The sequence below is a fragment of the Leucopleurus acutus genome (assembly GCF_964270905.1).
Source record: "Leucopleurus acutus genome assembly, chromosome: 8".
Lineage (NCBI taxonomy): Eukaryota > Metazoa > Chordata > Mammalia > Artiodactyla > Delphinidae > Leucopleurus > Leucopleurus acutus.
Window position 1 is genome coordinate 102,143,062 of NC_139151.1, and position 27,262 is coordinate 102,170,323.

Genomic DNA, 27,262 nt, shown 5'->3' on the forward strand with positions numbered 1-27,262 from the left:
GAGAAGGCAGAATACACGGGTACTTTCATTTTCTCAATGAAATAAGAAGCCCAGTTGGTCTCCCTCCCAAATGCCACCTTCTCAATGAGGCTGACCCAGACCTGACCAGCCTACTTAAAATCACACTCTCCAACCCAAATTCCTCTTTCAGTCCCTCCACCCAACTCTACTTTTTTTTTTTTTTTCTTTCTAAAGCATTAACACCTTCTAGCACAGGGTTTCTCAACCTAGGCACTGTTGACATTTGGGGCTGGATAATTCATTGTAGTTGGGGGCTGTTTTGTACCCTGTAGGATGCTTAGCAGCCTCCCTGGCTTCTACCCCTTCCGGATGCCCCTCCCCCTGTTGTGACAATAGAAATGTCTCCGGACATTGCCAAATGTCCCTGGGGGGCAAAATTGCTCCTGGTTGAGAACCACTATTCCAGCATCTAATATAATTTACTTATTTGTCTATTATTTCTCTCCTACCACCAAAATATAAGCTCCACGAGGACAGGGAATGTGCCTGTTTTGTTCACTGACGTGTTCCATGTGCCTAGAATAGTGTCCCGCACATAATTGATGTTCAACAATTATTTGCTGAATAAATGAACAAATACATTCATACAAAGGAGTGATTATAACAATTGACTGGAATTTAGGCTGTTTGAGGGAGGAACGTAAGGACATAAGAGGGATGAGGGGCTGCAAAAATGTGGGAAAATCAATGGATTGTAGGTTCCAATGGGGTCAAAAGTTTATTGGAGTTGGGGTGCTAAAGAGAGCTGGAAAGATAGGGGTGTTGGATAGAGAGTAGGATGCTTGGGGTTGAGACGATAGGGAGACGGTTGGTGTCATTATTGGCAGTGAAAAGATTTAGGGGACTTCTGTGGCAGTCCAGTGGTTAGGATTCCACGCTCTCACTACCGAGGGCCAGACTTCAATCCCTGGTTGGGGAACTAAAATCCCACAAGCCATGCAGCTCGGCCAAAAAAAGAGATTTAGATCAGTGCTTCCGGTAGAAACCTAACATGAGCTGCATATGTAATTTTAAAATTTCTAGTAGCTACATTAAAAAAGTAAAAGATACAAGTGAGATTAATTTTAATAATATATATCCAAAACGTTATTTCAACTTGTAATCGATATAAAAATTATTAATGATAACATATTTTTTTCCCACACTAAGTCTTTGAAATCTGGTATGTATTTGTTTTGGCTGCGTTGGGTCTTCGTTACTGCACCAGGGCTTTCTCTGGCTGCAGGGACTACTCTTCATTGCGGTGCACAGGCCTCTTATTGTGGTGGCTTCTCTTGTTGCGGAGCACGGGCTCTAGGCACGTGGGCTTCAGTAGTCGTGGCTCGCGGGCTCTAGAGTGCGGGCTTAGTAGTTGTGGTGCACGGGCTTAGTTGCTCCTCAGTATGTGGGATCTTCCCGGACCAGGGATCGAACCCGTGTCCCCTGCATTGGTAGGCGGATTCTTAACCACTGCGCCACCAGGGAAGTCCCTGGTATGTGTTTTATACTCACAGCATATGTCAATTCAGACTAGTCACATTTCTTTTTTTTTTTTTAGTTCCCTGACCAGTGATCGAACCTGTGCCCCCTGCAGTGGAAGCACAGAGTCTTAACCACTGGACCACCAGGGAAGTCCCCAGACTAGTCTCATTTCAAGTGCTCAGTGGCCACACGTGACCAGTGGCTCCCATATAGGACAGTGCGGCTCTCCAGTATAGCTATGGGAGTGAGTGACTGGGATGAGATGGAAGGCAAGACAATGGGAGAAGATGGGTTAAGGAACCGAGAGGCCTGGCAGCTGGATCATCCACATGTATATCAAAGTCTCTAAGAACTAAAGTAGGAATAGGATGGAGAGAGTGACAGCAAGCCAGGAGCTAGAATTATCAAGAAATGAGTCATGCATGGGTTAGGAGATATCTGAAGCAAAGTGTGTGGTATAAGCTAATAACTTGAGCTCAAACCTAAGTTTTATTGTTTTTGTTTTTTTTCTTTTCTTTTCTTTTCTTTTCTTTTTTTTTTTCGGTACATGAGCCTCTCACTGCTGTGGCCTCTCCCGTTGCGGAGCACAGGCTCCGGACGCGCAGGCTCAGTGGCCATGGCTCACGGGCGCAGCCGCTCCGCGGCATGTGGGATCTTCCCGGACCGGGGCACGAACCCATGTCTCCTGCATCGGCAGGCGGACTCTCAAACACTGCGCCACCACGGAAGCCCAAACCTAAGTATTTGAAAGGAGGAGGGAGGAAGGTGTCTATCAGTGGCCATGGGGGAGGACCCCTACCCCATCTCCAGGCCCAATGGTGGGAGGGGTGTAGAAAGCCTGTGGGACATGGGGCAGCAAGCAACAGTGACCCCAGGGAGGGCAAAGTTTCTGACAGAGCAGGAGGGTTAAGGACCATTTGCAGCGGGGGCGAGGACACGGGAGATTTTGCTGAAGATGGACCATCAGCTCTAGAGTGCATGGTGAACAGCTACCAGGAGCTGAGGGTGGAGATGGGATCAGCTAAAGCGATGGCCAGAGCCATGGAGAACCTAGAGGCTTCAGTCCCTGCGGTGAAACTGAGCAACAGGGACAAAGAGTAGGACCGGTTCTGATGGTCTTGAGGCAGGGGTAGGGTGGTGGGCCGGCCGTGAGTGTGAGAGCACGGAGAGCGGGGCTTCCTGCCAAGGGTAGGAAGGGTTCTGAGGCTCCAACTTGATTCCCATTGATGGAGGCAAGGAGGCTGGTCCCTCTTGATGCCTGCCAGTAACATGTATGGGCATATATGGAACACTGACATAATTTTATGAGAGGAGGGCAGGGAGTCAAATGGGAATTCAGCCTCTAATTTACCAAAAAAAAAAAAAGTATATTATTGTAATTAAAATTAATTTAAAATAGCATCTGCTATATAATATCTTGACAAAAATATTAAATCTGACTTTAATGAAGAAACAATCAGGACAAATGCAAATTGTGGGTTATTCTACACTCTGCACTTCCACTGTAGGAGAAGAGGGTTCGATCCCTGGTCAGGGCAGTAGGATCCCATATGTTGTGTGGTATGGCCGAAAAAAAAAAAAAAAAAGTTAATATCATGAAAGATGGCCCAGAAAGGTGGGAGGAGAAAGTTGTTGTAGATTAAAGGAGATTCAAGAGACACACGAACCAAATGCAACACGTGATCTAGAATTGGATGCTCAATTTTTTTTTAATGCTACAGAGAACATTTTTGACACAATTATATCAGAAACTGGGTGGCTTAAACAGAAATGTATCATTTCACAGTTCTGGAGGCTGGAAGTCCAAGATCAAAATGTCAGCAGGATTTGTTACTCCTGAGAGCTGTGACAGAACCTATTCCAGGCTTCTCTCCGAGCTGCTGGTGGCTTGTTGGCAAATCTATGGCATTCCTTGGCTTGTAGAAGCATCACCCTGATCTCTGCCTTCATCATTGCAGGGTGTTCTCCCTGTGTGTTGTGTGTCCCTGTGTCCAAATTTCCCCTTTTCTAAAGGACACCAGTCATATTGGACTAGGGCCCACCCTAATGACCTCATCTTAACTACTTACATCTGCAATGACTCTAGTTCCAAATAAGGTCACATACTGAGGTACTTGGGAATAGGACTTCATTTTTTAGGGGTCAAAATTCAACCCATAACAGATTGCTACAGAGTATCAATATTAAATCTCTTGAGGGCTTCTCTGGTGGCGCAGTGGTTAAGAATCTGCCTGCCAATGCAGGGGACACGGGTTCGAGCCCTGGTCTGGGAAAATCCCACGTGCTGTGGAACAACTAAACCCGTGCACCACAGCTACTGAGCCTGTGCTCTAGAGCCCGCGAGCCACAACTACTGAGCCCGTGCGCCGCAACTGCTGAAGCCCGTGCGCCTAGAGCCCGGCTCTGCAACAAGAGAAGCCACCACAGTGAGAAGCACGCGCACTGCAACGAACAGTAGCCTCCACTTGCCGCAACTAGAGAAAGCCTGCACGCAGCAATGAAGACCCAACGCAGCCAAAAATAAATAAATTAAATAAATAAATTTAAAAAAATATTAAATCTCTTGAGATACTAATAGTGACTTCTGGTGATTCCTTATTCTTTTTTTTCTTTTCTTTTTTTTTTTGGCCGCGCCACACAGCTTGCAGGATCTTAGTTCCCCGACCAGGATTGAACCTGAGCCCTCGGCAGTGAAAGCACAGAGTCCTAACCACTGGACCTGCCAGGTCAAAAAAAAAAAAAAAAAATGACATGTACTGCCAGCGAACTCTTGGTGGTTCCTTATACTTTTTAAAAAAAAAAAAATAAATTTATTTATTTATTTTTGAAGGTGAGAGGGCCCCGAAATATGGGGTGGTTAGTTTTTGTTTGTTTTAATTTATTTATTTTATTTATTACTTATTTTTGGCTATGTTGGGTCTTCGTTGCTGCGCACGGGCTTTCTCTAGTTGCGGTAAGCAGGTGCTACTCTTCGTTGCAGTGGCTTCTGTTGTTGAGGATCATGGGCTCTAGGCATGTGGGCTTCAGTAGTTGCAGCACGTGGGCTCAGTAGTTGTGGCTCATGGGCTCTAGAGCGCAGGCTCAGTAGTTACGGTGCATGGGCTTAGTTGCTGTACGGCATGATGGTTCCTTATTCTTAAGAGACGGCTGCAAAGTATTTAGGTGCAAGGTTCAGACTGTCTGCAACTTACTTTCAAATGTTAGCAAAATACATGCTATGTATACACGTTTATATGGGTACAGAAGTAAAGCAAGAGCAGCAAAATGTTAACAATGGTGAATCTAAGTGAAGAGCGTAGGGAGTTCATATTCTCTCTTTTTTTTTTTAATATTTATTTATTTGGCTGTGCCAGCTCTTAGTTGTGGCACGCGGGGTCTTTTAGTTGCGGCATGCAGGCTCTTAGTTGCGGCATGTGGGATCTAGTTCCCTGACCAGGGATTGAACCCGGGCCGCCTACATTGGGAGCGCAGAGTCTTAACCACTGGACCACTAGGGGAGTCCCAGGGCGTTCATATCCTTTCAATCTTTCTGTAGGTTTGAAATTTGTCAACATAAAACTTTGGGAGAAAAAAAAATTTTTAATGTAAAACTGTGAAAATCTTTTGGCTAAATTATTGAGGGGTGCCAGGGAAACAGCCATTTCTCCACTTTGGTGAGGGTGGCTGGAGGCCCTAGCTTGCAAGAGGCCTCGGTGTCCCTGCCCTGGGCCCTCTCTTTGGGCTTCTGCATCTCCATAGGCAAACATTTCCTGAGTGCGCTGAAGGCATTTTACACTCATTGTCTCGCCAAAGTCTCACAAGAACCTCCCATGAGATGGATTTTATGATCCCCACTTACAGATGGGGAAACTGAGGCTTAGAGAGGTCCGGTATCTTGCCCATGATAGCAGAACTAGACTGGAATCAAGGCTGCACTCCTAACCAGGCCCTGGAATTTCCCGGGCACCCTCCAATCCGTATCTCTAACCAGGCCCCTTTCCCTAACTTTAGGGCCCTCCACAAGCCTTAGGGCACAGCCTGCCCTGATCCCAGCACTTATCCTCCTGCCTCACCCAGCCCAGCCTCAAGGCCTGGGTCCTGCCCAGTCATGGACACCCCAGATTAGAACAAGTGAGACCCCTCCCAGACCTCCCCTCCCCCTACTCCTCTCAGCAGTCTCACCTGGGTGGGGCAGCAGGATGTGCCCTTCTGATCCACTTCCTCCCGTCTCCACCCTGCTCTGGACCCCAAAGGCTGCCCTCTAGACCTGCAGAAACTCAGCTCTAGGGGCACCTGGCTGCTGCTTGGGTTTGGACCAAAGGAAGCAGGAGATGGGAGGGAGGGAGTAGAGTGAGGTGGAGGAATTAATTTCCTGGGCTGCCTTCCTGCTTGGCCATGGCCAAGTGCTTCTACTGAGAGCCACAGCTCCCGCAGGGTAACACCTGCCTTTTCCTGCCCGGCTGACCTGGGGGTGATAACAGCTCCTCACTGCGGCCGCAGCTCAGGGCACCGCCACTCCTTGGTGGGTTCCCCTGATGCTGCCCACACTTTTGTAAACCGTCCCTTCGCTTTTTTTAAAATTAATTAATTATTAGGCTGAGCTGAGTCTTCATTGCTGCACACGGGCTTTCTCTAGTTGTGGCGAGCGGGGGCCACTCTTCGTTGCGGTGCGCGGGCTTCTCATTGCGGTGGCTTCTCTTGTTGTGGAGCACGGGCTCTAGGTGTCTGGGCTTCAGTAGTTGTGGCTCTAGAGCGCAGGCTCAGTAGCTGTGGCGCAGGGGCTTAGTTGCTCCGCGGCATGTGGTATCTTCCTGGACCAGGGCTCGAGCCCGTGTCCCCTGCATTGGCAGGTGGATTCTTAACCACGGTGCCACCAGGGAAGTCCCGTCCCTTCGCTTTTAAACTCTCCTCACTTACCCCCATGTGAACATCATCCGATTTGTGAAAATACACATGAAGACAACCTGGTCTTCAGCTGTCTCTGATGCCCCCACTCCTCCCTCCATTTTCTAAATCCCAGGAAGACAGATCCAGGTGGGGAGGCCAGCAGCTTACAAAGTTGTCTTTATTGGTTTCTTACTGCCTCACAGAGTGTCAGGGTCTATCCCTCCCGGGAATATGGCATTTGAGGAGATAAATATTTATTTTGCTCCCTACTCATCAGTAGGGGGAGGTTTAATAAAAATAGTAATATAATAACAATAATAATGACTGTGATCAATAATAAAATGCCCCTATGATCCCCTAATACACAGGTGGTTGAAGCTTTGAGAAAAATGACCCCCCGCCTTTCTGCGAAGGGCCAGAGTGTGCCTGGAAACCCGTAGGGTGCCCATCTCCCACCAAGCAGCCCTTATAAATACCCCCCCATCCCATCCCTGGCTCGGAGTTATCTTCCTCCTGGACAAATTAGATGACAATGTCAGTTGGCTCTCAGAGCCCCTCCCTCTTCCCACCCCCACCGACTCCCCCCAGACAGAAGGCGCCTGTGCCTGTGCTCTCCTAGCTCCCTCTCCCTCCACCCCCTCCTCTGGCCTCTCTCTTCTCCATCGCTCCTCCTTTATCCTTCTGTCCTTCTCCTCTGGATGGCTTTCACCTCCTTCCAATCACTCTCCCCTCCTCTTGCACTTCCTTTCCTCCCCCTTGCCTCTCTCACCTCCTTCACCAACATCCTCTCCCTCCTTCTCTACCTCTTCCTCTGGATTAGAGCCTGTCTTTCCTGCCCTGACCCTGAGCAGAGACTGGGATATGCCCCAACTCAACCTCCTTGGGGGCTAGACAGTCCACAGCCACGACCCCAGACTGCTCCCAGGAACCCGGCCCCTCTCTGTCCCTCTTCTGGACTCTTGATCACAAGACTCCGGGGGCCTGGCCCTGGAAGTGACAGCTTTGGCAAAATCACCCCTGGACACTGGCGCAGAGGGGCCCCCAGGGCAGAAGGGGGCCATCCTATTCCCCATGGCTAGCACAGGCTGGGGCTGGGAGCAGAGTGAAGGGCGGGATGAGGGCTGGGAGTCAGATCCCGCCCCGGCCCTGTCCTAGCAACCCAGGCCATGGCTGCCCAGGCCAGGCCTGCCCTGAGTCCGAATTTCCACACGTTCCGGACCGGCCGGAATATGGCGTTCCTCAAGCTCTTTGCTCTCTCGCATCTCTCGGTCCTGGGATTGGGGGTTGGGCCCCGCCGGAGGGTGTCAAGGGGAGCTCTCAGATTCAGGGGCCAGGGGGAGGCTCCGGGGCCGTTCTGAGACCTGGAGTGGAAACAGAAGGAAGGCAGGGTAGAAGGAGGAAGGCAGGAGACTTCCCTGGTGGCACAGTGGTTACGACTCCGCCTGCCAATGCAGGGGACACGGGTTCGAGCCCTGGTCCGGGAAGATCCTACATGCCGCGGAGCAACTAAGCTCGTGCACCACAACTAATGAGCCCGCGAGCCACAACTACTGAGCCCGTTCGCCACAACTACTGAAGCCCGTATGCCTAGAGCCCGCGCTCCGCCACAAGGGAAGCCACCGCAGTGAGAAGCCCGCGCACCACAACGAAGAGTAGCCCCCGCTCGCCACAACTAGAGAAAGCCCGCATGCAGCAACGAACACGCAACGCAGCCAAAAATAAATAAATAAATTTATAAAAAAAAAAAAAAAAGAAAGAAAGAGGAAGCAGGACTCTTCCCTCACCAGGTCAGTGCCTCCCAGAGGCTTCCCCAGGACACATCCCTTGCTGCAGCAGGGCCATCGGAGGAGGTCAGATGAGAGGTGGGGTAGGGGTACGTGAGAAGAGCCTGAGGAAATCCTACTGAACTCTGGAGCCCAAACCAAAGCCCCTTTGTTCATTCACTCCATTCTACATTCAATCAACAAATAGGCTTTACTCCAAGCAGAAGACAAACTTGACCCCCACAATCAAGGAACCCAGATGAAAATCACAGCACAGCAGGATCAACAGTTAGGAGGTGGAGGGAGGAGGGCGGCAGTGACCACGTGACCAGGCAGCCAAGTGGTCTCTGGAGAAGCTGACAGTGGTGCAGAACCTTGAAGATGGCCTGGCCCTTAATCGGGTGGACGACAGGAAAGGGTATTTCAAGAGAAGCAGGGGAGACAGCAGGGGTGAGGGCTTGGAGGTGTGAAAGAACATGGTGGTCCCAGGGCTCTGAGTGGCTTGGTGCGGCTGCAGTGGGGGCGGCAGTTGGAGACGTGGCTGGAGGGGGAGTGGGAGCCTTCCCAAGTCCTTAGATCTTCCTGGTCCCCAGCCAGAGTGGACTGCTCCCTCCTCTGACCTCTCGCCCACAGGAGTTCCTAGAGCGGGAAATCCCTAGCAGTCCAGCGGCTAGGACTCTGCACTCTCACTGCTGAGGGCCTGGGTTCAATCTCTGGCCGGGGAACTAAGATCCCGCAAGCCATGTGGCGTGGCCAAAAAAAAAATCCAAGAGCTCCCCTGCTGTGGTGCTCTCCCCTTGTGCCAGGTACCTCCTACAGGTCTCATAACAATAACCTCATTTTACAGGCGAGGCAAGCTCAGAGAGGCTGGGCACCTCGCCCGGGGCCACACTGCTGGTACAGTCAGAGCCAAGACAGGCAGACCTCGGCTGACCTGCCTCCAGGCCCCTGCTGGGACCCACTAAGGGGCGAGACAGGGGAGAGTCAGCATCTCTTAGCATCCAAGGCAGGGATGGGCTCAGCTTGTTCTCTGGCCTCAGGTCCAGCACGAAACAGAAATGCCTGCCTTTCAACGGGGAAAGGGAGAGCCCCCACTGGCTCACCTGTATCAGGGAGGCCACGGGGCTCAGAGATCCCTGGGGGCAGGACACCGACTCGCTGGACAGAGACGTCCAAGGCTTCCTCTTCACTGCTCCAGGAGCAGGATGAGCAAGGGGACAAAAATCCAGGGTCAGGTTTGAAGGGTCCAAAGGGGATGGAAACACGGGGGAGGGACGCAGAGGTAGTGGAGGCTGTGAGGCTGTCCTTACTGTGGTCCGCGTCTCCAGCGAGGCCGTCACTGACCATGGAAGCCGGGCGCCGCGGGGCCTCGGAGAAGCTGTGGGGCCGCTGCAGGCCAGAGCTGCGGGCACCTGGGCCCTTCTCTTCCGGAGCCTGTTGGGGACAGGGTGGAAGGCTGGAACCAGGTCAAATGAACTGCGTACGGCCTGGACGCCCTGAGGTCCCGGGTCCCAAGTAAGCAGAGGCCGGTGATTGGCTCAGCCTCAGCAGGGAGGCTTGGGATTGGCTCCAGAGGACTCACACTCACCGGGGGCAGGTCCCTGGCGCTGGGCCTTCCGTCGGCAGGGCCCACGTGCACCAGGTGGTTGAAGTTGGTGGGCGTTGAGATGAGCTTGGAGCGCACAAAAGGGTCCTTCAGCATCTCCCTACAGGGGGAAGGGGTGAAGGGAGGGAGGCGGCGAAGGTGACACCTTCCTGCCCTCTCCGGGACAGCGAGGCTCGTGCTTCGTCCCGCCCCCAAGAGTAGGAGATCCCGCCCAGCCACCGTAACACGCACGCGCACCTGCGCTGCTGCTGCAGCTGCTCCTCCGACACGCGGAAGAAGAAGCGGCGCTTGCTCTTGGTGCGGAACAGCTGGCGCCGGCTGTTGTCGGTGAGGTTGGGGATGTCGAACTCGTCCTTATCTGCAGGAGCAGCAGAGAGCTGGGCGGTGCTCACAAGATCCCATGGCGCCAGTCAACTGGTGCTCAGGGTCACACCCCTTCCTCCCATCCCCACTCTCCCTCACCTGCCAGCAGGTTCCTGAGGTAGGTCAGGCGGACCTTCTCGGTGCCAAAGAGGAACAGGGAGCCCTCTGGGTTCAGGGGTCGCACCTGAGGCAACAGGCACAGAGGTCACGCCATACTACCCGACCACACCCCAGTCCAGCCCCAGGGATCTGAGCAGGCCCTCACCTTCTTGAGTGGCACCGTCTGGACCCATTCTGCTTTCCTCACATCAAACACATCGATGGCGTTCTCGCTCAGCACTGTCAGGTAGGGGGCTGCGTAACCTGTAGAGTGGGAAACTGTGCTGTGCAGCCCCAGGCAAGTGAGGCACCTCTCTGGGCTTGTTTCCCCCTCCCTATCACAGGGAACACCTTGTGTACTGTCACAGCACCGTAACTTCCACGCCCCACCAAAGGTCCTTCTCCCGGTTGCCCCACCCAAACTCCACAGCAAGTTAGAGATAACGATCAGGGAGCACTCACTCTAGCCACGCCAGCCTAGTTCTAACCATGTTGCATAGGTTTCCTCCTCTAATTCTCAAACAACTCCGGGCAGGTAGTATTATTGCCCCTAACTTAAGATGAGGGAACGGAAACCCCAGAGCTAAGTCACTCCGTGGTGAGTGAGAGCTGGGAATTGGCCCCCAGCAGTCTGGTCCCAACCCACAGGCCTCACCCCCAGACGGGCGATTGTTCATAAAAGGAGCGCTGTCCCTCTCTTCCAGGCTGTAGCCCATCACACCAGCTACCTGTGGACATGTGAGACTCCCCCGCTGCCCTGTCCATTCATTCATTCATTCCTCCAAACATTCATAGCCTCTGGGGTGCGCTTGCCTGGGCTGGGTACTGGATGTGATGAAGAATTGCAGGCCCCCCACACACAGAAGGTGCAGAGAGCCAGGGCAGAGGTGTGAACAGAGGTGGGGCAGCAAGAAGGAGCAAAGGACCGATTGTGGGGGGAGGGAGGGAGTGTGAAAGCTGTAATGATAGTGACAGCAATCATGGGGGTCATCTCTGGAGGGCCTACCAGCTCTAGGCCCTGAGCTGCCACTGGGGCTGGACTCGGTTAAGAGTTTGCCAAGTACGAAAAGGAGAGTACTTCAAGCAGGGGAAGATGATCCCATGCAAGCCACCGAGGGTGTGGTCGGGCAGGAGGACACACGCTGGCCTCCAAATCCAAGCTCAGGAGTTTGGGCAGGGCCCTGTCTTCCTCCAACGCGTGGGCTACACCGCAGGTGTCAGGCCCCACCCAGCCTGGCCCTCCAAAGGCCTCACCCCAACCCGTGGGCACTGCTGGCCACAGCAGCTCTTGGATGCGAGACTTGCGGCCGGCGCTGTCCACATAGACCCCGGCGGTGGTGAAGAGCAGCAGGAACTCACTGAGACTGAGCTCCACGGCGCCCAGGGCCTCACCCAGGCCCCCGCGGGATGGGGGCAGCTCCTCAGGCACCAGACCGGCTCCCAGCGCTAAGGGCGCAGCCTCGTTGAGCAGCGGGTAGAGGGTGAAGGCGCCAGCCGCGCCCACGCACAGCCGGTCACCCAGCAGCCCCAGGCTCTGCACAGGTGCTGGTGCCTGCAGCTCGCGGATGCGGCGCTGCCAGGGCCCCGGGCCTGGACCCAGTTGGTAGCAGAGCACCTGGCGCTTGACTGCGACACAGAGCACGGGGGTGCGGGCCTGCAGGATGCGCCCGGCTGCCAGGGCCTGGCAGCCTCGAGACTCGGGGATCTTGGCTCCTGATGCCTCCATGTTCTCCAGCTCGGCCAGGGCAAAGAGGCGCACGCTGGGGCCGCGGCCGCACAGCACGACCAGAAGGCCCGCGGTGGGGCTCACGGCCAGCCGCTGCACCCGCCGGCACTCACCCACCTGGAAGATGTCTGTGGGGTTGGCGAGGGAGAGTGTCACCGGCAGGTCGGTGAGGAGCGGGTCGGTGCCCAGCCTCCTCTGTCCCCTGGGGCTGACGCGCACCCACGCCCGCCCCGGCTGGGCCTGGTAGGTACCGTTGCTATGCAGGTGGATCACAAACAGTCCCTCCTCAGTGCCCAGAGCAAGCCGTTTCTGGTCTGGTGGAGGGAGGGAGGGAGAGGGTCAGGGGTCCAAAGGCCCATCCAGAGGCAGGAGACTGGGCAGGCTGCCTGCCCTTGCTAAGCTTAGGTTTCTCCTGAGGACACTGTCCCTGCATCACTGGACCCTTCTGTCCCAGAGTCTGGACTGGCTCTAATAGGGAAGGGCCACGGGGACAGGAGTCAGGGTAAGAGGCCCCCCACCCCGAGCTGTGGGATTTGGGGTAAGTCACGTCACCTCTCGGAGCCTTGGTTTCCCCTTATGTAAAACGGGGATAACAGTGGTTAACCTTTCTCACACAGCTGCTGTGAGGCTGTGGAGAGATGAAGCAGTGCAGGGTGAGTGTTAAGCTCACAGCAATCCCTGCTCGACAAATGCCCTCGTCCCCCGGCTCCAGACTGGCACAGGGGACCTGGAAGACGCGGGCAGTGGCTCCTGTAGCCCCCGTCCTGAGGGATTGCAGGGAGAGGTCCCAGCCCGCCGGGGCAGGGCCGCTTCGGGGCCTGGCTGCTGGGGGAGGCCAGGGAGCCTCCTCTCCTGTTCCCCAGCTGTCCGATACGGAGGCCCCACGGTGCACCAGGCTCCTGGCTGAACACAGCAGCCCCAAAGGAGACAGTGTGAGGCTCCCCCATGGTCACTTGGCTGCTGGTAAGAGTCAGGAGCGGAACCCTCCTTTATCTCTTCCTAAAGCCTCTGCTCTTTTCGCTCACTTGAGATTCTTTTAGAAAAAGCAGAAAGGAGGGCGCAGAGAAATGGAGTGGCAGAAGCCAGGCTCCCAACCCTCGGCCCAGGTCCCTCATCACACAGCTGTGCCCAGAGGAGTGGCGAGGAGGACACGTGCTGGAGAGTCCACAGCTCAGGGCTGCAGGGACTGGGCAGTGACAGCGGCCCTAGTGACCGTGGCAGCCCGGGACTCCTCCCCCGAGCCTGCCTGGGCGACGCCCCCTCTGCGTGAGGCTCACCGATGATGGCGGCACAGAGCGCGTGGGACAGCAGCGGCAGCCCGTTGTCGTAGGCCTCCTTGAGCGTGTACACCGGCCGGGGCCTGGGCCGTGCGTCCAGCAGCAGCTGCTGCAGCTCGCCCAGCACCTGCAGCCAGCGTTCCCGCTCACCCTCGCTCTCCGCCAACAGCAGCACGGTGCACGTGGCGGGCGGCACCGTCAGCTGGGAGGCCGTCACCTGCGGGCGGGGACCCAGGCTGGGGGGCAGAGGGCCAAGAGCCAGCCGTCCTTCCTCCCGTCCCTCTCTCCAGGGGCTGATGCTTATTAGCACCGGCCTCGGCTTGCCCGGGGCAGTGCTAGGTGCTGTCTTGCAGCAGGTGATAAGCCAGGTGGGCTGGTCAGACAAGCATGGGGAGGACTCCTCCAGAGCCGTGGGACCAGTGCCATCGGAGGGGAAGGATGGGGCATCGTGAGACCACAGGGTGGGGCCCCCTCACCCAGGCTAAGCAGTGAAAGACGACTTCCCAGAGGAAGAGACATTTCTGCCGGAGCCTGGGGGATGAGTGGAGTGACCCGGAGTGCTTGAGGTGGGGGAGGGGCAGGGAGCTGGTAGGGTCAGAGATGTGGGGCCTCAAGGCTACGGTTAGGAGCACGCTGAGGGCGATGGGAAGCCGCAGAAGCGTCCTAAACGCGGCAGGACACAACCAGCTTCATATATGGAAAACTGCACTGCAGGATGAAGTGTAGCTACACGGACCAGAAAGGAAGCCACTGTAGCCATCCATGTGGAGGCGAGGGGGGCGAGAGGAAGGGGGCAGCCATGGAGATGGAGAAAAGTGGCTGGAGTGGGGACAGCACAGAGGCAGACAGGGGTCTGGTCCATCACCCTCCCCCGCCACCCCGAACTCACCCTAAAGATGCGGGGCAGGTCCCTGGATTGGGCGTGGATAACATCCAAGGCCAGGACAGGCGTGGCCGAGAACTGGGGGTCCCTGGGAGGTTCATGGAGCAGGTCAGTGGTCGCACGGCCCCGGCTGCCCCCTTGACCCACACATCCCCTGCCCCAAACTACCGCCTGGCACCCACCTCAGATCCAGTGCCTGCAGGAGGGCCCCGCTGGCCGGGCTGAGCCTCGGGTCTGGGGCATCGAACAGCAGCAGGCGCGAGTCACTGAGGGCGGCAAACACTCGCTGCCAGCCCCGCCGGACGCCCGAGGGCCGTGGCACCTGCGGGAGAGCAGGCGTGGGAGGGCCTGCCAGGGCCCAGCCACCCACGCCCGTCTTCCTCCTCCCCCAGCGCGGGCTCACCGACAAGAAGCCCTCGTAGGCGGTGCCCGTGCCCGTTTCAGGGTGCACTCCCAGGGCCGTGTGGAGGAGGTCAGGGGGCACGGGGCAGGGTGGGGCCTGTGGGGCACAAGTCGAGTGACAGAAGTAGCCGCAAGCTGTGGGGAAAGCGGGAGCCGACGGGTGGTGTGAGGTGGGGTGCAGACAGCCCGGACCCAGGACCCTGGGCACTCCCAGCCCCAGCTCCCCTCGGCCTGGCACGGATTCCCCGTAAAGTGAGAAAAGAGAAAGGAAGCGGAGCAGTGGGGAATGCTGACCGGGAGGAGGCGCCAGTGGCCTGGGCTGAAACTGCCCGGGTGTGGCAGGCTTGGGGTCACTTCCGTTCCCTCCACCTAGGGGCTGTGGCGGGCGCGTGGGAGGCTGGTGTGCAGGGGGGTGAAGTGGGTGAGGGTCTCACCGTCACAGCCCAGGCCCTGGCGGCCCAGGCCCAGCATCAGCGAGGTGCAGCGGAGACACTTGGTGGGGGATGGGAAGCTCCGGGGGCGCAGTGTGTGTGAGCCAGGCTGGGGAGGGAGACACGCACATTACCCATGCCTGATCTCGGCCTCCGAGGGCCTCGCACCACCCCGCGCCCCCGCCACCGTCACCAACCCGGCCACCCTGAGGTTCACGCAAGACCAGTGCATTTGAGCCAGGTGGCAGTGTGAACTCTGAGCCCCAGCGAGCCTGTGGTCGTACTCAAAACTCATTGCCCATTTTTGGATTGGGTGGTTGGTTTTTTTGTTATTGAGCTGCATGAGCTGCTTATAAATTTTGGAGATTAATCCTTTGTCAGTTGCTTCATTTGCAAATATTTTCTCCCATTCTGAGGGTTGTCTTTTGGTCTTGTTTATGGTTTCCTTTGCTATGCAAAAGCTTTTAAGTTTCATCAGGTCCCATTTGTTTATTTTTGTTTTTATTTCCGTTTCTCTAGGAGGTGGGTCAGAAAGGATCTTGCTGTGATTTATGTCATAGAGTGTTCTGCCTATGTTTTCCTCTAAGAGTTTGATAGAAGACCTAAATAGACATTTCTCCAAAGAAGATATACAGAGTGCCAACAAACACATGAAAGAATGCTCAACATCACTAATCATTAGAGAAATGCAAATCAAAACTACAATGAGATATCATCTCACACCAGTCAGAATGGCCATCACCAAAAAATCTAGAAACAATAAATGCTGGAGAGGGTGTGGAGAAAAGGGAACCCTCTTGCACTGTTGGTGGGAATGTAAATTGATACAGCCACTGTGGAGAACAGTATGGAGGTTCCTTAAAAAACTACAAACAGAACTACCATATGACCCAGCAATCCCACTACTGGGCATATACCCTGAGAAAACCATAATTCAAAGAGAGTCATGTACCAAAATGTTCATTGCAGCTCTATGTACAATAGCCCGGAGATGGAAACAACCTAAGTGTCCATCATCGGATGAATGGATAAAGAAGATGTGGCACATATATACAATGGAACATTACTCAGCCATAATAAGAAACGAAATTGAGCTATTTGTAATGAGGTGGATAGACCTAGAGTCTGTCATACAGAGTGAAGTAAGTCAGAAAGAGAAAGTCAAATACCGTATGCTAACACATATATATGGAATTTAAGAAAAAAAAATGTCATGAAGAACCTAGGGGTAAGACAGGAATAAAGACACAGACCTACTAGAGAATGGACTTGAGGATATGGGGAGGGGGAAGGGTGAGCTGTGACAAAGTGAGAGAGTGGCATGGACATTATATATACACTACCAAATGTAAGGTAGGTAGCTAGTGGGAAGCAGCCGCATAGCACAGGGAGATCAGCTCGGAGCTTTGTGACCGCCTGGAGGGGTGGGATAGGGTGGGTGGGAGGGAGGGAGACGCAAGAGGGAGGAGATATGGGAACACATGTATATGTATAACTGATTCACTTTGTTATAAAGCAGAAACTAACACACCATTGTAAAGCAATCATACTCCAATAAAGATGTAAAAAAAAAAACAAACTCATTGCCACCACCGCCAGCCCCACTGCAGTCTGCCAGCCAGAACGCACGTGGGGGGAACCCAAGCGGGTCCTTGGAAACCTGGCAGAATGGCTTGGTGCCCCGGCTCCGCCCCGCCCCGCCGGGCACTGACCTTTGCAGGAGGACCTTCTGCAGGGGGTGTGGTAGCAGCAGGCGTTCTGGGGAACACACCCTGCAGGGGAGGGCGAGCAAACAGGTGAGCCATGCACAGGCAGAGGGTGGGGCCCAGGCCCCCCAACTGCGGGTCTCCTGTCGGTCCTCACCCCCAGGCGCAGGCTGCGGCGGCCCTCTGGCCTCAGCTCGGGCTCCAGCCCAGGCTTCAGGGCCTCTCCTGAGACACCGGGGTCCTTGGTGGAATCCTTCTGGGGAATGGGATGGGGGCAGAGTCAAGGTCCCTGTGTCCTCCCCTGGGACTCTGCCCCAGCCAGCCCCGCAACCGTTCTTACCTCTGAGCTCCGGAAGGACAGGAAGGGAATCAGGGAGTTTGAGGGCTTGGTGTCTGCAAACAGAGGGCATGGGTCACTGGGACCAGGGACTCCACCCTAACACTTGTCACTGAGGAAACCAGGGGCCAGGGCGGGGACCTCAGTTTCCACCTCAGTAAAATGGGGAAATGACCACAGGCCGGGAAGTGTCGGGGGGCTGGCATACAGCAGGTGCTCAGTAAGTGCTAGCTAACAGATAGTGGGTTAGGCGGCAGAGTCTGGAACAAACTCTTGTCTCCACAGCCCGGCCAGGCTGTCGTGGGACTCCCTTGGTGACCTGGAGCAGAGGACTTGCTCTAGGACAAGGCATGCAGACGGCCACTCACCCCCCGGCCCATGGGCCCGCAGCTCCTCCCGGAGGGTAGCCAGCTCCTGCTGCAGGCCCTGGTTGTGCCTCTCGACCTCCTGCAGACGGCTGGGGAGAACCAGGCAAGAGCTCGCCACAGGCCTCCGCGTGGGTCCTGGGCCCCTCGCAGTGCCTGCCCGTGGTCTCACCTCTCAGCCCGCAGCTGGGCCTCCTGCACCTGCGTCAGCCGCTCCTGCAGGCCCTGCTTGGCCCGTATCTCGGCCTCCAGTGCTGACTGCAGCTCCAGCCTGGCCGACGCCTCCATCTTCTGCAGCCGCCGTGCCTTCCACTGGTGATCCTGGTGGCCAGGGGGAATCAACGTGAGATGCCCCGAGGGCCTGGCTACCTCAGCGGCCCTCTCCCACCACACCACCTGGCCAGGCTCAAAGCCCCAGCTCTGCCCCTAACCTGGTGTGAGTTTAGGCAAGTCCCTGATCTTCTGTGAGCTAGCGTCCCTACCCGTGGAGTGCGGCTCCCGGCACCCCTCCCCCTGGGTGTCCCCGGGGCTCACCAGCGGCCGGGCAGGGAGAGTCTGGGTGCCCACGTTCCGCAAGGACTCCAGCTCCTCGGCCATCTTGGTGGCCAGCGCCTGCAGGTAGCCTCTTGACACCTTCTCATCATTCACCCTGATTGGGAAGGGGGCTCAGGGTCAGGGGCTGCGCCCTCAGCCCAGCCTGGGCCCAGCCCCCGCCCTCAGCCCCGGGGCACCCACCAGCTGAGGATGTCGGCAATCTGGGCCTCCCAGTTGCTCTCCGTCTCCCGCTGCGCGCCCTCCAGTCTCTGCTTGCTCTGCTGCTCCCGTTCCAGCTCCTCCACCAGCTGGGGGCCCGGTAGGAAGGAGGGCTCAGCCCCCAGGGGCCCCAGCGCCCCCGAGGCCCACCTGTGTCCACCCTCGCTCACCCACTATGGCTGGCCCGCAGCCCTGGCAGCTCTGCCCACCCGGCCTGCCGGCTCCCCGCCTCTGTCCCACCTCCTGCCTGTCTGTCCGGCCCTCTGCCCGCCCTGCTCACCCGCTGCTGCTCCCGGCTCAGCTGCTGGTTCTCCTCCTGCAGCCGGCACAGAGCCTCCTCCTTCCCACGCGGCCTGCGGGCGAGGAGGACGACTCCGTGACTCCCAGCTCGGGGCCTCGCCCTGTCCCCTGCCCCGGCTGCCCAGCTCACCCGTGGCTGCGGGCCTGCTCCAGCTGCACACGCAGGGCAGCCACCTCCTGCCTCAGCTGTGCTTCCTGAGGCCTGCTGCCCTCAGGCAATCCTGTGCCGTTGGTCTCAGAGGCGGTGTGGATGGTCTGCAGGACATGGAGAGGGGTCAGGGCAGGGGCCTGAGAAGCCATGGCCCACCCTACTCCTGGGGCCTGGCCCTGAGGACCCTGAGCGGGGCCAGGCCAAGAGAAGTACCGCTTGGCAGGGGGGCAGGCACCACCTTGATCTGGGGAGGCTCCTTCTCCAGGCTTCGTTCCTGCCGTCTCTGCAGCTGCATCACCTCCTGGCTCAGGGCGGCCACCTGGGCCTGCAGCTGGGATGGGAGCAGAGGCAGCCAGTGCTGACCTTGTCCACCCCAACTCTTTTTTTTTTTTTTGGCCGCTCCTCGCGGCATGTGGGCTCTTAGTTCCCCGACCAGGGATCAAACCCACGCCCCCTGCAGTGGAAGCGCGGAGTCTTAACCACTGGACCGCCAGGGAAGTCCCTGTCCACCCCAACTCTTGGCCTTGCTCCAGACTCTCAGGCTCGGCCGCCTGCAGCAGGAGTGGAGGCATTGGACCCTTGCCCACCCTACCTGTTCCCTCGCTCAGGCCTCGGCCAGCCACAGAGGGGGTGCAAAGGCACTTGGTGTTCCCGGCACCCCGAACCGAGCTCCCCAGCCTTCCTCCAGCCACACCAGAGGTCCTGGGGGCAGGGCCCTGTTGCTGTCCCCGCCCCCCATCACTCACCTCCCTCTGGGCATCCCAGGCTTCCTCCAGCTGGGAGCTCAGGGCCTGGGTCTCGCTGGCCATGGTCACCTCTCTCTCCTGGGCCTCCTGCAGCTTCCGGAGCAGCTCCTCCTGCCACCCCTGGGCCCTGCACAGCTCCTGCTCCTGCGCCCGCAGCCCCGCCCGCACCTCGACCAGCTCCTGGGGTCCAGGTGGCGGTGGGGAGGGCAAGGCCTGGAGTCAGTGCACAGACCTCCTTAGCATCGAACTCCGGGCCACTCAGCCACCTCCCCAAGCCCTACCTGGAGGAGCTGGTCTCTCTCCTGCTGCACGTCACTGTCCTGGCCTGGGCTACCAGCCGGGCGTCCATCCACCTTGCTGTCCCTCAGCGTCTCTGCCAGGAATTGTCACTGAGACCCGCACATGCTGAGAGCCCAGCCTCAGCCAGGAACTCTATGTGCAGTATCTCATGGAACCCTCACCCCAGCCTGGCCCATTTTCTACATGCAGACTCAAGAGAGTTTAAGATACTTCCCTAAGATCACACAGCATGTACGTACAGAGCAGGGGCAGGACTGGAACCCAGGTTGGACTCAGGTGTGCTGGGAAAACAGCTCGGCCCCCAAGGTGAGGGTAGAGGGGAAAGAGACGGGGTGCTAGGGGGTACCTGACAGCCTGTCCTGCAGAGTCTGCACTTCCTTCCGTAGCTGCTCCAGTTCCCGAGGGTCTGAGGGGGTCGGCAGAGCCTCTGTGTTGGGGGGCACCCGCAGGTGAGGAGCTCGTTCTGCAGCGGCAGCCCCCGGGGCAGACCCACCCTGCCCAGCCCAGCCGGCTCCCCCGTACCTTGGAGCTTCCGGCTCAGCTCCACCTTCTCCTGCTCCAAACAGCGGAGCTTCCGCTCCAGGGCAGCCAACTGCTCAGAAGTGCTCTCAGGGCCCAGACTGGGGAGAGCAGGGCAAGAGTTGGCAGAGAACCACCCCCCAGCCTCCTCCATTTTCCTGCATCCAAACATTCATTCACCTAAGAAACACCCGCTATGCACCAGCTCTGTACCCAAGTCTGGGCTCTGTGCTGGGAATAAAAACAATCAAGACCAGACCCTGCCCTTAGGAGGCTCCAGGCTGTTCGTGTGGGCAGCAGCCCAGAGCAGTGGTTCCAGGGTCCCCGGGCCCTGGTTCAAGCCCCAGCCCTGGCCCTTACAAGCTGTGTGACTTTGAACATATCAGAATCTCAGTTTTCTCACAGGAAATTGCAGGTGATGCTAGGGGCTCTTCCAAGGGCAGTCAAGAGGACTCAGTGATAAGGGCCCAGGGGACCCCACGCCCAGCACACAGTGAGCGCTCCACGAGTGAGGGTCAGATGCATCTGCATCTGCTTACACTTTGCAACTCCCACTCCCCCAGGACCTCGCTGCAGTCTCAGACCAGCCCCACAAATGGAACTGGGCTGAGAGCATCCTGCCCATTTTATAGGGGTACAAAGTGAGGCTCGGGGAGTGGTCCTAGGCCTCTGGCTCCGAGTCCAGTACTCGCCCAGCCAGCCGTGGAGGGTCCTGTGAGGGCCAGATGCTGGGGCAGGACCCATAGGAGGCATAGCCCCACCAGGACCTTGAGGGCATGGGGGACTGTCCGGCTGAGGGCTCGAGCACACTTCCCGAGCACCTGTCTCATGCGGATACCAGGTGGGCCACTTGGTTACTTTCCCAGGGTCCTGATGGGCTACGCTCCGGGTGTTCTCCAGGCCAGCAGACCCCAGCTTCCCACAAGGTGTGTGAGGACTAGACTCACCTGCCTGAGGTATAGGTGAAACCCACAAATGGCAGGTGGTGGCCTAAGAAGGTCCCGTGGGAGGGTGGCGGCAGGGTCCCCTGCAGAAGGAGGAGAAGGAAAGGTACAGCTCTGTACCTGTAACAGGTACAGCTCCAGGCAGAGGCTCGAGACCCAGGAGACCCCCTGGGACTGAGTGCCGACCTCCTCCTGCTCAGGTGGGAACCTAGAGGGATAACACAGCCCCCCACCTGCAAAAAACTACAACTCCCATAAGTCTTTGAGGTTCCGGCCTCCCAGGTGCTGCTGGGAGTTTTCTTTCTTACATGATTTCTGATTAACAGGATGACACTTGTGGTCAAAGGACCTTCACTTGGCACAACCCACCTTAGTGCAGGTGAACCAGCCCAGGTGAACCATAACTCCCACGAGTCTCTGGGGTCTGAGGCCTCATCCCCAGCCCACCAACTGCTTTGGGAAACTTCGCGGTGCGGGGGAGGGTCCCACAGCCACTGAGATTCAAGGCAGTTTCCCCACTGCTGTGGGCCCCTCCACTCACCGGATGGTTGAGGGTGTCGTCATCCACGTCGAAGTTAGAGGTGTCCATGGGCCCGCGAAGCTCGGGGATGTAGGGCGCAGTGCTAGTCGCCAGCCGCTCCCAGTCTATGCCTTCGAAGAAGGGGTGGTTCCGGAAGTCGTCCAGCCCTCCGTGGCCCAGACGCTCCTCCTGGCGGCACAGCAGCTGGCGGATCAGGTCTTGGGCACTGGCCGGCACATCGGGCACATCTGGGGGGAACTGCAGGTGGTCCTGCAGGCCCGGGGGAGGGGTGCAGGTGAGTATCCAGAATCCCACCCTTGCCTCCGGGCATCTCCAACCTCGCAGACTCAGGAGTCCCGCTGCCTTCCCAGAACCCCAGGGCCTGGTGGCCAGACCTCATGGTTCATGATCTTGCCGTAGGTTTCCACCAGGGATTCTGCGTAGAAGGGCGTCTCCCCAAAGAGCAGCTCGTAGGCACAGACCCCCAGGGACCACCAGTCACACTGTGGGCCGTAGTGGCCCCTGCCCTCCTCCATGGCCTGCAGGATCTCAGGGGAGATGTAGTCGGGCGTCCCCACTGCCACCGACGAATCCACCTGTGGGTGGTAGTGTTAATGACACCATGACCATGGCCTCAGGCTCAGCCCCTCACCACGGCCTTGGGTCTGGGCCTAGCACCCCAACTCCCTAGGGCTTGGCTGGCATGGTGCCCACACCTGGGCCCTAGGCCTAGCCCCTCCTTCCCCTGGGAGTCTGATGCCACCTGCACTAGGCCTGGTGACTCCTGCTCCCCTGGGAGTTCTCCCAGCCAGGTTCTCCTCTGTCCCCATCTAGGGCGGGGTCCCTTACCATGCCACTGTTGTTGAGCCGTAGGCAGGAGCCAAAGTCGGCCAAGCGGATGTGCCCATTCATGTCCAGCAGGACATTGTCTGGCTTGACGTCCCTGGGGGAGGACAGGGAGAGTGAGGGGCTTGATCTGTGCATGTGGATGTGCATTTAGGCACATGCCTGGGTGTGCGAGTGTGTGTATGCTCGCACGTGTTCCTGCATCCACATGTGAGCAGTGTGCCCACGTGTGTGTGGGGGAAGGATGGTGGCCAGGCCTCCTGGCTCCCAAGAAGGAAGTTGGTTAAGTTGGGGAGAGGGACCCATAGGACGACCCTTGGAGGCAGCTGAGCGTACCATGGGGGACACAGGAGTCAGACTCCCCCAGGGCAACCCACGGTTCGGCCACCCACTGGCTGAGTCACCGTGAGCCAGGTGCTTACCTGTGCTAAGCCCTGACTACCTCATCTGGAAAATGGAATGATAGCAGCTCCCATCACACAAGGTTTTGGGTGTGAGAATTCAAAGGTTCTGTGCATACGAAGCACCCAGCACAGCGCTTGGCACTTATGGGTCAGCTGCCCCCAGATCTGTCAACAGGGACTGAAAGTGCAGCAGGGGCTTTGGGGACCCCACCTGTGGACGTAGCCCAGCTGATGCAGCGAGTGGATGGCCAGCACCATCTCGGCCAGGTAGAACTGGGCCAGCTCAGGCGGGAGACGGTCCTCAAAGCGGCTCAGCAGAGTGAGGAGGTCCCCCCCAGCGTAGTAGTCCATCACCAGGTACTAGAAGGTGGTGGGCAGGGGGCAAGAATCAGATGGCGGGGGGGCACCTGCCCCAGGGACCCAACTCCCACCTGCCTCACAGGGGTTCCACAGGGTTCTGGGAAGGCAAGGCTGTGTCTCCCAGAAGCTCTGGGGCAACCAGCTCCCAGCCAAACCTCAGGCAGGAGGCTCTAGGCCTGAGCTGGTGGGGAGTGGAAGCCTTTTCGTCCCAGTAGGAGGGTCTCTCTCTTCCTGGATCAGTGCTTCTGGCCCCAAAAGCCTTCTCCTTTGTCCCTAGGTAACCTCCCTCCAGCTTTGCTGAGCATCCTCACCAGGTACTCCTCATCCTGGAAGGCGTAATGCAGAGCGGTCACCCAGCGGCTGTCCCCCTTCACCAGAACGTCCCGCTCCTCCCGGAAACAGGCCGTCTGCAACAGTTTTGGGGCACAGGGGGTAAGGGAGGAGGGTGGGATCGGAGCCCAGGAACCCCACCTTGCCAGCTCAGGGGATGGAGAAAGAGTCAGTTAAGTCTAGGAATGTGGATCAAGGTCACCTGTGTGAGCCTGAGCCTGTGCTTTATGGCTCTGGGCCTCAGTGTTATCATAAAGAAAATGGGGGGACTTCCCTGGTGGCACAGTGGCTAAGAATCCGCCTGCTTATGCAAGGCATACGGGTTCGAGCCCTGGTCCGGGAAGATCCCACATGCCGTGGAGCGACTAAGCTCATGCGTCACAAATACTGAGCCTGCGCTCTGGAGCCCGCGAGCCACAGCTACTGAAGCCCACATGCCTAGAGCCCCTGCTCCACAACAAGAGAAGCCACCGCAACGAGAAGCCTGCGCACTGCAACGAGGAGTAGCCCCTGTTTGCCGCAACTAGAGAAAGCCCACGCGCAGCAATGAAGACGCAACGCAGGCAAATTAAAAAAAAAAGGAAGAAAATGGGAACAATTCTGCTTGTTCTAAGAAAGGCTTATTGTGCGGAAGGGATAGGAAGAATACGCGCTGCTGGGGGTGGCTCCTCTTCCTGTTCAGCAGCCATGCCCCCGCTTCCCCTGCAGGTCTCGGAGGCCTGTAGCCACCCAGAGTTCCCCCAGACGCAACACTGACCTCGGCCCTCTTCAGCATCTCCCACTTGTGCAGCATTTTCATGGCAAAAATCTGGCCACTGTCCCTCTGCCTCACCACAGCGACCTGACGCCACAGAGAGCACTGGGGTCAGTCCAGCCTGGGTGCAAATGCCCTCCTACCCACTACCCCAAGGCCCTTTGCTCACCTCCCCGAAGGCCCCTCGGCCGATCACCTTCAAGATCTCAAAGTCATCTCTCTGCAGCTGCAGCTCTTTCACCTTTGCTATGAAGGGACTGACTGAGGGCACACAAAGTGGGGCTCAGAGAGCCTGCAGGGAGGCTCTCTCTCACCTGCAGCTCCCACAAGGCCAGGGCAGGGATGACCTCCCCAGGGATGGCCTGTGGCCAAGGGGTTGACAGGAGCTGCAGCCCATTCAGCCATGATCAGGAAGCATGGAAGGTGGGGTCCTGGCTTGGCTGACTACCTGGCCCCCCGGAATCCATGGTTCCCTGGACCCCTGTCCCCAGATTCCAGGTGGCCTCTATCCCAGGGGCTGATGGGATTTGTAGTTCTCCCCAGCCTGGGGGCTGACCATGGCTGGCCAGGTCACCCTGGAATGATGGGGATATCATTCCCACCCCCAGCTCACAGTTCTTGGCCCTTTAGCAGGACCAGGCCAGGGCCTGTCTTGGGAAACTGGACCAGCAACATTCCTTGTCCCCAGAGAGGCTTCTCTGCCACTGAGGAGCTGTGGGTCCCTCTGTAGGCACAGAGGTACCTGGCTGGAGTGAGGCCTGGGGCGGCCCCGGAGGACAGGTAGGGCATGGTTCTACGGGGCTCTGGGCGGGCAGGCTCTGTGCTCCCCGTGTGGGGCCTCCTCAGGCCGGAGGCACAGTGAGGTCTGCCCAGGTTCTCACAAGACTCAAAAACGGGCCAAAACACCTTCCCCTGGCGCCCGACGCTGGCACCTGAGGGTGTGAGTGCTCAGGATCTCCTCCAGGCCTGACCAGCCCTACGACTCTGAGCCCTGCCTCGCTCTCTGGACCTGCATCTGGCCACGAACCTCCTCCTTAGAGTCCCTGACACTCCCAGGAGGGACATGTCCAGCCACTCCCCGGCCCTTCTAGGCCTGGAGGAGCCCCAGGCCTGTGGGAGGGAACTGGGGCCTGGAAACTTAGGGAGGTGAGGGGGCACAGCAGGGGTTGGGGGCAGCTACAGTCTGGCTCCTTGCCTCAGTTTCCCCCTGCCAGCAGGTAAACTCCCTGCCAGCTGGGCAGGTCTGTGGTTGGGACAGAGAGCTGCTCCACAGGTTTATCAGGCAGAACCCCCCCAGCATGGGTGGTGTGGAAACCTCATTACAGAAATTAATTGTCTTTTTCCTGGGTCCATGTGTGCAGCTGGGGAGGAGCAGCTGCAGGTCTGCAAGGGGGAACCCGAGGTGAGGGTGGCTACCCACCAGCCAGACAGGGGCCAAAGCCTGGGGCCTACAGCCAGGAGGACCCAGGCCCCAGGCCAGGCTGCCCAGTCCCCCTGCCGTGCTGCACGGACGGGGGCTCTGGGCAGGAGCAGGGACAAGTTGAGGCAGGAGCAGAGTGAGTCACCGCTCTGTGAGTTACCTGGGGAGATGTCAACAGACAGGCCCCCACGCTGGGGTCCAGGGCAGAGGTGCCAGAGGCAGGCAGGGAGGAGCACACGTGTGTGTGGGCATCACAGGGGGTGATGACAACATAGACACACACACATAAGGTGCAGGAGTACCGGGGAGACAGGTGGGCATCAGAGGCAGGGGCCCTCTGACTGCCCTCACGCTAGAGGAAAGGGCTGGCACTGGGCCCAACTCACTGGCATGTCTCACAGGCCCCTAACCGTGCCAGGTTGGGCCTCGTGCTGGCCCAGATCTCAGGAGTGCCAGGAATGCTAGTCGCCCACTGGGCAAACACTCGCCTCACCCCGCCCTCCAAGCCAGGCCCCCATGTCCTTCCCCCATGGCCTGGCCAGGCGTGACCAGAGAGCCCTTGGGGTGGCACCAGTGCCCACACTGGATTCAGGGTCATCCCAGGCCAGCCACTCCCAGTGACTCAGATGAGTCAATGCCAGGAAGGGGTGCAGACCCACCTCCATCCAGCCCCCTGCCCCAGCCCTGGGGAGCAGCCCTCAGGAGGCCTGGGCAGCCGCTTGCGCACAAAGGGTCTGAGGTTGGTTCCTGTGTCCAGTCTTGGGTGGTCTGGTGTGCAGGGAAATGGAAGTGTGGGGTGCGGTGGGCAGGGGATGCCTGCAAGTGTGCACTACCTATGGATCTGTGAGCGGAAGGAGACAAGTGTGTATCAGATCCAGTGTGGGTGCGGGGGTCGGCAGGGTTCCCTGGGTCTCTCCAGGAGCTGCACGTGAGTGTCTCAGTGTGTCTGTGGAATGTGGGAGCCAGAGAAAGCATGTTTGTCAGTGGGTCACATGCACAGGGGTCTCCGTGTGAGAGGCTGTGTTCTCACAGGTTATGAGATGACTCTGTGTGGAGCGTGTACTGTGTACATGTGTCTGGGGTCTACACCTGGGGCCAAGTTTCTGTGTGTGTGAGTGAGATGTGTGTGGTGCACACGTGCCAGGTTCTGGGAGTGGGAACAAGTGTGTGTGTGAATCTGAATAAGGGTAAAGTGTGTAGGTGACTGAGAGGGCTGGGGTCTGGTGGCATGTATCAGGGCCAGTGCGGGTCGTCTGGGAAGGGGGGAAACCTGTGGGAGTGCGGCTCCCCGCGGGAGGGTCTGTGGGCGTGGACCACGGAGGGAGAGGCTCCTGGCGCGGTGTCCCTCGGGCAACCCCCCCACGGTCCCTCCCGGGCCACTCACCCCAGCTCAGGAACTGCGCCACGTTGCGCTCCCGCCGCAGGGGGGCGCTGCTGAGCTCTTGGTGCAGCCCCAGAAGCAGATCCAGGAGGCCGTCGAGCCCCGGGCCGCCGCCGGCCTCGCCCCGCGCCAGCCGCTCCAACGCGCGCAACCGCCGGTCCATGGCTGCGGCCGGAGTCTAGAGTCGAGCCGCCCGCATGCCTGCCCGTCGGTCCGTCCGTCTGTCGG

The 27,262-nt window shown here is 57.9% G+C and overlaps 1 protein-coding gene across 1 annotated transcript; it reads right to left on the bottom strand.

The window, feature by feature from the left end:
- Window positions 1–7,124: 7,124 nt before the first annotated feature.
- Window positions 7,125–27,262, bottom strand: CDC42BPG (CDC42 binding protein kinase gamma). Its single transcript, XM_082843765.1, has 37 exons — window positions 27,038–27,262; window positions 24,403–24,494; window positions 24,237–24,320; window positions 23,461–23,556; window positions 23,001–23,149; window positions 22,389–22,482; window positions 21,935–22,135; window positions 21,561–21,809; window positions 21,023–21,102; window positions 20,079–20,176; window positions 19,903–19,983; window positions 19,538–19,629; window positions 19,257–19,436; window positions 18,749–18,841; window positions 18,490–18,614; window positions 18,340–18,412; window positions 18,042–18,148; window positions 17,841–17,955; window positions 17,479–17,627; window positions 17,310–17,398; window positions 16,945–16,997; window positions 16,762–16,860; window positions 16,611–16,670; window positions 14,902–15,007; window positions 14,469–14,602; window positions 14,248–14,387; window positions 14,072–14,153; window positions 13,183–13,399; window positions 12,157–12,219; window positions 11,434–12,033; window positions 10,346–10,443; window positions 10,180–10,264; window positions 9,955–10,075; window positions 9,700–9,817; window positions 9,422–9,545; window positions 9,215–9,300; window positions 7,125–7,709 (listed from the first exon to the last, which is right to left on the bottom strand). Exons 1-37 carry the CDS (start codon window positions 27,195–27,197, stop codon window positions 7,653–7,655), a joined length of 4,650 nt encoding a protein of 1,549 aa, XP_082699891.1. The 5' UTR covers window positions 27,198–27,262; the 3' UTR covers window positions 7,125–7,652.